The 9,299-nt window shown below is 38.1% G+C and overlaps 1 protein-coding gene and 1 long non-coding RNA gene across 5 annotated transcripts in view; one reads left to right on the top strand and one right to left on the bottom strand.

The window, feature by feature from the left end:
• LOC106519459 (uncharacterized) overlaps nt 1-2,046 on the top strand; it is a 3,574-nt gene extending 1,528 nt beyond the window's left edge. Inside the window, exons 2-3 of the long non-coding RNA XR_001310444.1 lie at nt 513-626; nt 1,776-2,046. This is a non-coding gene — a long non-coding RNA (uncharacterized LOC106519459). The remainder of the gene's footprint in view (nt 1-512; nt 627-1,775) is intronic.
• Nucleotides 2,047-3,280: 1,234 nt separating this feature from the next.
• suds3 (SDS3 homolog, SIN3A corepressor complex component) overlaps nt 3,281-9,299 on the bottom strand; it is a 14,329-nt gene continuing 8,310 nt past the window's right edge. For all 4 annotated transcript variants that reach the window (XM_014011151.1, XM_014011150.1, XM_014011152.1 and 1 more), the window contains 8 exons: nt 9,177-9,196; nt 7,654-7,810; nt 7,396-7,491; nt 7,229-7,290; nt 7,116-7,137; nt 6,748-6,853; nt 5,924-6,008; nt 3,281-4,033 (listed from right to left, as the gene is read on the bottom strand). In XM_014011151.1, coding sequence (XP_013866605.1) covers nt 3,935-4,033; nt 5,924-6,008; nt 6,748-6,853; nt 7,116-7,137; nt 7,229-7,290; nt 7,396-7,491; nt 7,654-7,810; nt 9,177-9,196 — 647 coding nt within the window. In that variant the 3' untranslated portion in view covers nt 3,281-3,934. The remainder of the gene's footprint in view (nt 4,034-5,923; nt 6,009-6,747; nt 6,854-7,115; nt 7,138-7,228; nt 7,291-7,395; nt 7,492-7,653; nt 7,811-9,176; nt 9,197-9,299) is intronic.

Here is a 9,299-nt window from a genome sequence, read left to right as displayed (position 1 = left end):
AATAAAGGTTAAATGATATTAAAAAAAACTCCACGTGTAACATATTATGTACAGTTTTTTTTTCTTTTTGTCTTCTTATGGCTTATTTTGTTTTATTTAATAAATAAATAATATATAAAAATTTAAAGTTTTATATTAAGTTTAAGATTAATCGTGATTAATTCACAGCTACCTTGGAATTAATAAATTTAAAAAAATTAATAATTTGACAGCCCTAGTAGAAACCCATAGAACGTTACCTTCATAAACTTCCGTAACCAGTGATTATTCTACAGATAAACTCTAATAAAATTATAATAAACATATTTTTGGTCCCTTATTTGTGGTGCCACCTATTTGGACGGCACTCTTAGCATTTGCCTATACTGCCTACGCCAAAGGCCGTCCCCGGTTATAAGGATGAATACGTTTGGCTTAAATAATGTGCATGTTGAGTTTGAGCCTTCTTCAGTCCTTCTGCTTTCCAGCCTTTTTTATTCATTCAATTAATTCAGCTCAACTTATTTTTACAGCACCAGACAGACTTGTATGGTAGAGCTCTGCAGAAATGGTTACCCTTCTGGAAAGTCAGTCTCCTCTCCACAGACTGATGCAGGACTTCTGCTAGAGCGACAGAGTTTTTGCAGGTACTTCCACCCCAGTTGCTCAGATTCACCATGGTAGCCGATTGTAAGGATCTGGTTGGTTCCAAACTTGTTCCAAGTTTAAACTAACCTACCTTATCTTTAAAGTATGTTAGATGTAGATGTTTTTATAGTCACTAAAATTTACGGATTAACCTAAAAAAAAGCAACCAAATTGTCCTGTCCCTCTGAAATTTCCAACGAACCCAAAAGTTGTCTTTGCATTATATTACATTTTGCATGAATAATATGTGGCAGGTGAGTACAAACAGTGGATACCCACTTTGCCCTGGCTGCTCACGTCGAGTCAGGTGAAATCCTCAGAATGAAATGCCTAAAAACAAAAGACATCCAAACCCTGCAGAACTGACATCGTGTCAGTGTATATTAAAGTGATCTTAAGACATGTGATGCAATAAAGGAAGCAGACAGGCATCACATTGACTATCAGCTCATTTCGTGTCATCACAAGAGGCTGAGCAATCACACCCTCCCGGCATCGAGACAGCGAGCTTTTTCATACGAGCCTTGCGTTTGTGGAGCGGAGGAAATAATTGCCCTCCTTGCCGAGCAGTGTCATTAAGTCAGGAAAAGTGAAACATGCCATCCGGTTAAAACGAAAGGACACACAAGAGGGAGATGGCAGACTGCTCGGTGGCTGACGACCTGTGCTGAATGCCAAATATTCCTGCTGTTTACAGAAGAGCGGGGACGGCTGAGAGGGAGGCTGTGTGCCTGGACCGAAGCTGTGAGGCGACTCGGTCACGTTGATTACAGACACCGACACGTCGACATGACGTGGGGAAAATATCCTTTCAGGATTCTGAGCTTCAAAAATAAACAGCAATTCAAACACTTATCATCAGTGCTTCAATAATTTAAGATGCTGTTTTAAGACGTTGAGCCCATATGTTCTCCAAGGACCCCCAGTGTCTATAGGGAGGTTGTTTTAAATAGACATGTACAGATTATTCTGATTTCATGGGTAAATAAGACTTTCAGCTTATTTAGACCAACATTTCCATTTAGTTCAGTTTCAAGCAAGTTTTCAAGTGAAACCTGTTTAACAGTGAACAAAGTAACAGTGAAGGTTTTGGTAGTGCTCTCCTGATGGTGGCATTTGAACCTGAGGTCAACTTTGCTGTCTTTCAGAATCCAGTTGAGGTCTATGCAGCCTTTGAGAGGAAACTGAACGAAAGAATCGTCACGAAAGTATCCTCGTTTAAAAATGAGGAGCACCATCAGAGGGTGATGTCCCATCTTGCCATAGAGCAGGGCTATTCAACTGGCAGCCTGCGGGCCACATCCGACCCGCGAGTGACCAAAGTTCGGCCCACCATTTGGTTCATGCCTTTCCTAAGCCCAAACCCCCGGTTTTCAACTTTAATTACTCTAAGTTCTTTTAGCTAAACACAAACATGTTTGGTATCTGCAGAAACGTCAGAATCTTGGCTACAAGCTGGTAAAAAACAATTCTATGAACATCCAAGACAGTTAAAACTACAAGCAGCTGAAGATAAAACTATGGAAGTGAAAGAAAAAATGGTTTAAAATTTTAGAAAAATCAGATATGTCAAAATAATATTTGTTAAACAGGAGGTAGAATGTTTTGTTTTTTTTATTTTATCATCACTACTTTTATTAATAGGGGTCATTTTCATGATTAAATGCAGCAAAATAAACCATTTCAAAGGTAACATACATTTAAAATACTTGGTTTATTTACATAATGACTTTGGCTGGGCCCCTGAGCTGTTGACCTGCAGTAACTGTGGCTCCCGGAGCAATTTAGTTGAATAGTCCTGCCATAGAGTCCTTTATGTGTGACCTGTCTTTCAGCAGAACACTACGAAACAGGATTAGGGCCACAGAAAAAAATAATTAAAAAATATTTTTTTCCTGAATTAGACAAGTCAATTGAGGTTTTTTTTTTCAAATAAAAAAATCAGAATTCTGACCCTAATCTCAGAATAAAAGTCAGAAATCTGACCCAATCTCAAAGCAGAATTCTGACTTTAATCTCAGGGTAAATTAGAATTTTGAATTAAATCTCAGAATAAAAACATCTGAATTCTGACCTTAATCTCAGAATGTTAGAATTTCGATTTAAATTAAATCAGATTTCTGACTTTAATCTCAGAATAAAAAGTCAGAATTCTGACCTTAATCTCATAAATCAGAATTCTGAATTTAATCACAGAATAATAAGTTAGGATTTTGACTTAAATCTCAGAATAAAGGTCAGAATTCAGATTTTTTTCCCTCAATCTTGAGATTAATTTCAGAATATTTTCAGTGGCCCTAATCTTCTTTCATAGAATACAGTATCTTGTGCAAATCTTAGAAAATAATCATTGAACATCTACAAGTGATTAATGTTTGAAGTCACACTCAATTTGGCCACCACAGTGAATCAACCTCAGCAAACACAAAAATGCTTAAAATAAGTCACATTTATAGATGTTGACCTCAAATTCAATGTGGTAGTAGTTGAGAGTCATAGACAACACATAATCTGAGTACTAACAGATCTCAACCTGCCATGCAAAGCAGCAGCAGATATGCTTTCTTCACATGGATTTAAAAGAAGAGGCTTTTGGTTGTGGACAAACATTTTTCAGTAAACGTAACGTAGAGTCATTAATCAGGAGAATTTCTTAATTTAAAAAAAGCTGAAATATTTTAATAAAATGAAACAAACATTGTTCCAGTTCCAAATACACTTGAACTCATATACATATGGAGAATATAACATAAAAAAGTCAAGAAAAAAGTAAATTTTAGATTCTTTTTTTTCCAAACAAGACATTAGTTTTAATAAACAGCCTTCAAACATCCACAGAACAAGCCTCCATTTCTTAAGTGTAAAAGATATATTCTGAAAAACATGTAAAAATAACTTCAAGTGGTTGATTTATGACAGCTGGTTCAACATCTGACAGTTCCTGCTGTTTTTCACAGCTTCCTCTGCGAAGCATCGTATGAGAATTTTTGTGTGAACAAAAGGCTGATGATAAAAACTTTAAATAAAACTGTTTTTTATAAAAAATAAAAATAAAAACCTTGTGATGACAGCAGTGATAACCAGTTCAACAAACAAAAGTGAGAAATAATACTGAAACCAGTCTGCTGTGTACAGAATCACTCGTGCTTTAAGCATGTTTAACAGTGCAGTGTGGGGGTAGTGTGTTAGGATTCCAGTAAAAGGCCGACCGGTGAACACAAACAAGAATCAACACGGGGAACTAACGAGCAAAAAGATGGAAGGATGGACGAACAGATGGGACTGGATGGGGAGAAGTGAGAATGTTTCACGCAGCCGACCGTCGACGGATGACGAATGTTCCCCTCTGCAGCTGCCCCAGGTAGATCCTCATCTTTGTACTGTCGCTGGTTTTCCTCACCCAAATCTAGATTTGAACAACAAAACAAAAAACTGCATTAGAAAAAGCACTTTCTGCTGTTGATGTTATAGATTTTTAAAAACCTCGTAAATGCACTACAGCACGTCTCAAACTAAAGGCCCGTGGGCCAAATGCAGCCCACAGGTGGCTCCCGTCTGGCTCGCCAGGAGAGGCACTCCCTACAATTTAATTTTATTTTTTTCACTTAATATGAAAATTGTTTATTATATCAATGGTAAACTTTAAATATACTGTATGATTAAATGCAACAAAATAAACACATTTAAAAGGAGGAAGATATTAATTGTCCTGCTCCTGAGCTGTTGGCTCTAATTAAATGAGAAGTTTAGTTGAATAGCAAAGTATTATTGTCTTAAAATAAGCTCCTTCAAAGCCAGTATCGACCATAAACTACATCTCCCATAATGCTTATCGACCATACATGGGAATTCCCTGTAGGAAATTGGAAGGCTGTGTCCAAAACGGAAGGCCGGGTCCTCCGAAGGACCCAGCCTACCGGGTCGAGGTGGGCCAGGTCCTTGGTAGACCGTGAAGACCGGAAAAAAGTGTCTGTGAATTTGGACGGTCTAGCCTCCCGTCCTTACCCCTGCATACGTCATGTCCCCTAACAACTGTGACGACGCTAAACAGAAGCAAAATTAGATCGAAATTAGAAAGATATCAACATATTTGCATTATTAATATCACAAAACAATTAAATTAACTAAGTTAATATTTGAAGAGCTAATGGACCATAGGTGCATGTTTATTTCGTTACACAAGTTCATTTTTTTCTGACAAAAATTAATATTTAAAAACACGCCTTTACAAATGACAAAACCATTAACAAAACAAACGCTTGAAATTTTAATTTTTCATACCCCCATATTTTTAATTAAAATGTATTCTTTTCTCTCGCTTCGTCTGCCATTACTATGATAAAAAAAATCTCAGGTCAGCCCGCAATGCATTATGGGATATGCTGGGCCGGAAAGGATCCATCAGACCAGTCCTTCGATTCGGACCAAAGGAAGGACACATAGGTCGGACACATCGGAGGAGTCTTCGGTTTTGGACGGCCTTCGTCGCGGCGCTGTGACGTATGCGGCCTTCGGAGGACCCGGCGAACCGTTTTGGACACAGCCGAAGAGTCCAGAATTCAAGATGGCAGCTACTCATTAGAAACTCAGTTAGTTAAAACTGTCTTAGTTTTACTTTTAATATTATTTCTGTTATATTTATTTCACATTTTGTAAGAGGATGTGACACTGCTTAGTGGAAGTTAAACAGGAAACAAAGTTAATTACAACTGGCCCTTTGAGGGCCACCGTAACACTCATGTGGGCCTCGGTGTAAATGAGTTCGACACCCCTGCTCTATGGTCTTCATGTCTAATTGTAATGACAGTTCAATTCAAACATCACTTCAGGACTTTAAAAAGAAACCTCCATTACAAAAGATAATTTCCTTCAGTGCCTTGTTTAGACACACAGTGAAGCCCTCTGACTCCACACTTTGTGGAGCGCCACAGAATGCATTACAATAGAGCTGAAGATAACTGCACCGACGTGGTGATAAAGCACACTTGAAGTTTACAGTCTAAATAAAGGAGCTACACTGCAGAGTGTCCATAAAACCAAATTAGATCACAGCAATGTCAACGACTCAACAGCTCAAGAGGAAGGACCAGGTTTATGCATCCAGGAGAGAGAAGAGCTCATAAAGATGAACGCTAAAAAAGAAAGTTTGTAACTTGTGGACAGAAACTCCGACTGGGAGGAAACCATGGGGTCCTCTCAGAAGAGCCGACAGAGGTAGTTTGAGAAAGAAATGAGCCGACTCCAGAACAGACAGGAAGGATGCAGCGATAAAGGTTTGATGAGAGCTAAAACTCACCTCATTGGTCCCTACAGAGCTGATGACGCAGCTTATCTTTGTGTTGTCTTTTGACTCTAGGTAGATGGCTTGACTCTTGTGGTACCTGTCACCATAAAAAAAACATCAGTAAAAATGAAACAGCACAGGTTCTCGCGAAAAAAAAAATCCTTTCACCCAACTGAACAAACCACATTCCTCCTGAGACAGTAATGAAAAGATAATAGGAACTAAAAGTCAAAAACATGAAATCTGTTATTTTTGTTTAAAAGCTTTAAACGGTCAAAAGGATAGAAAATCAAGACAAAGAGACTCACACTGAAAGTATATGATCATTAAAAGCACACAGCGGAATAATGATGCATGAGTCTGTGACTCTGAGGTTTTTCCACGTCGGCGTCTTTAGCCACGAATAAATGAGAAAAAAACGATCCCAGCTCCTAACGTGCTTGTTTCAACTTTCTCTGTCTCTACCAGCAGCTAATAAGAGAAAATCTATTATATTGTCTCCTTTGAAAGGACTTAATGTGTCTGATGCAGAGCTCAGCTGTAAAACAGAAGGGCGTCAGAGCTGTATGGTCAAGGACTTTTATTATCTTTGCTCAGGCTTCAGAGCAGAATTCTGCCCTGGTTTTTTTACTCAGACTGTAGAAGTCTAATAGTTACGTCAAGCACCAGTGCATATTTAGTGAATTCTGCATCTTTTTTTTGAAGCGCAGCCTGCTATCAAAGTTACAATGAAATGTCTGTTGAGGAGCAAAGCCTATTACCCGTGGCAATGTCGCCATCTAGTGGTGACAAAAAGCTGAACCAAGTGATGAAAAGGCAGCACGGGGGAAACGCACCATCTTTTATCGTAGTAAAGTTTCCCCTCCTCGATGCGGGCTTCGTACCGCTGGGAGGGGGTCTCCATGGGAGCAGAGGGGATGTGTTCAGGAGACGAGGGAGACACTGCAAGAGGGGAAAAACACACAAATGCGTCAGGAAACTTGTGGGGATAGTTTTGGACATTTAAAGGTGAAATTAGAGACAAAGACAAAGAAATCAAAAATTTAAATCTTAAAAGCACCTGCACAAAACCTGGAATCTAGAGGACAGATTTGGTAGAACATTGTAAAAATAAAAAGGTAAGAAAATGTGATTTTATTACATTCAGACCAGGATACATAATCTGTTTCTACCATATTTTAGGGTGATGGATGCTCTGACATACCTGGTGGTTTTGGCGATTTAAGCTGCAAAAAAAAGGGTAAAAAATAAATAAATAATTAAGAACAAATGAACCAAACAAACACACAAGTCTCAGCAGGAAGATTTTGCACCAACCTTATTTAATGTTCTTAAATCTTCCATTATCTGCTCGTCTGTTAACAAATAATTTAGCTGAGGTATAAAGAATCAAGGAAGGTGAATTTCAAGCTTTAACACGAGGTGAAAACAAAATCTTTATGTCTGAAGAGTCAAACAGAAATCAGATGTTTTCTGAAGGATATCTGGTGCAGGTTTTCTACGCTTGTCTGGGATTGGAACTGGATCATTGGGTCGTCTTCTCAGCTTCCGTGTCATGATGGGTTTTACCTCCATTGAGTCTGTGAACGACAAAACAAAATACAAAATCGCACATTTGAAAAAAGTGCTTCAAACAAGCTTTAACTCACTTTGTCTTTATTAAAATCAAACTTTTTGAGAAAACAAGACTACTTATAGAGATTAAAAATGAAAAAAGGTAAAATGTGCTTCAGTTCCCTCACCGCCTGTCAGCTCCATTGTTAGCTTCTCGTTCTCAATCATCTTTTTCTTTTCCTCCAGTTCTGCGATTAGGTTTTCCTTCAGCTCAACCTTTTTATCGTCAAACTCCTTCACCGCCGCCTTCTTCTCTTTAATGTAGTTCCTCTCCACCTGGTCTGTCTGAAGAAGGTACAGAAGCAGAAATGACAAGTGGTAAAACTATGTTTGCCTTGTAATAATAAAACGTGTTTAACATGAAGTAATAAATGCTGATCAGGTTTGTTAAAGGCCCCGTCACACTATGATGTTTCAGACCAATTTTAAAGACATCTACATTGAAGATGGAATTTTAAAGAAATCAACTGGAAGCCTCTTTTTGGCATGTACATACTGTAATGTCTGCAAATATCAGGGCTCTAGACTAACTTTCTGCACTGGTTGCACCAGTGCACCTAACATTTTTCCTCTGTACCTCTGTGTCTGTTTCCCTCCTCTGTGTGTCTTTTCTCTGACTGGTGGTTGGAGACAGTAGTCACGCATTTTGGTCCAGTCGTGAAGGAGGAGGGTTAAGAAAAGATTATGATCGGGTTTATTGTTTTATGTTATTTATTAAAGCTTATCAGCACGACTCACCTTGCACACCAGTCAATTCCAACTCCACTACAAACTACTTCCTGTGGGCTTTTCACAATCGAACCAGGTTAAGTCTCCATCAGCATAACGTCTCCATATTAACTAACCACGTTAAATCTAACTGCACGTCACTGAAGGGGTGTTTACTACATTCAGCGATGGCGAAAACGGGATGTTTTTTTAAACGTCAGTCAATATAAGCAGCGGAATCGCCACCCGCGGCTGCAACTAGCTGCTCCAAACATTAGCATGCTAACACACATAGCGGTGCAAGGAAAAATATCCCCCGGGAAACAAAAGTTCACTGGCGGCCGCGAAGAAACGTTCCGCACGTGTTCAGGCTATTTAAACCGGTATGTTCGGTATTCAGAAAATTCATATCATAATAAAAATAAMAACCGGTATTCGGTACAAAACAGTATACCGCCCAGCACTACGTTAAACTGCCCATTTTTTATTGCCCACCTATGGTGACATTGTTTTTGCTCATGTTCATCTGAAAACACATATTAGGATCATCTTTAAAGGACACATTATGTTTTTAAATCCTTCTTTTTCACTTTTAAATCATTCAGTTGCAGTCTATATACAGTGCACTGTTAAAAAATCAGGTCGCATTTGCAACCAAATTAGTTGCACTCTAGAGCCCTGAAGATATAACTTTTATTAGCAATTTAGACATAAAAAATGTCTCATAATTTGGCTTAAGTTGTTTAAAACTGAAGATCCTTATAGTTTGRATCTATATTTGAGAAAAAAGGGGCAAATATAAGATTTTTTCTTCTCTCTGTCACCTTTCATTTAATTTTATTTATATTTTCTATTTTATTGTACAGAGAATTTTGTTTTATGAAATTAAGAAAGCTTATAACTCTAAAACAAATTAGTGTGACAGGGCCTTAAGTGTGCTTACCTCAAGTTGGAGAAATAAATCTGCAAAATGAAAAGAAAAAAAAGGTTTAAATCATTACTATTTTGCATCTTTTTTGTTTGACCATCCTTTTTTTTGCTACAAGTGGCAGTATAGATTATATCC

The sequence above is a fragment of the Austrofundulus limnaeus genome, unplaced genomic scaffold (assembly GCF_001266775.1).
Source record: "Austrofundulus limnaeus strain Quisiro unplaced genomic scaffold, Austrofundulus_limnaeus-1.0 Scaffold77, whole genome shotgun sequence".
NCBI classification, from domain to species: Eukaryota; Metazoa; Chordata; class Actinopteri; order Cyprinodontiformes; family Rivulidae; genus Austrofundulus; species Austrofundulus limnaeus.
The sequence above is the reverse complement of the archived record's forward strand: the minus strand, read 5'-3'. Positions and strand labels throughout refer to the sequence as shown.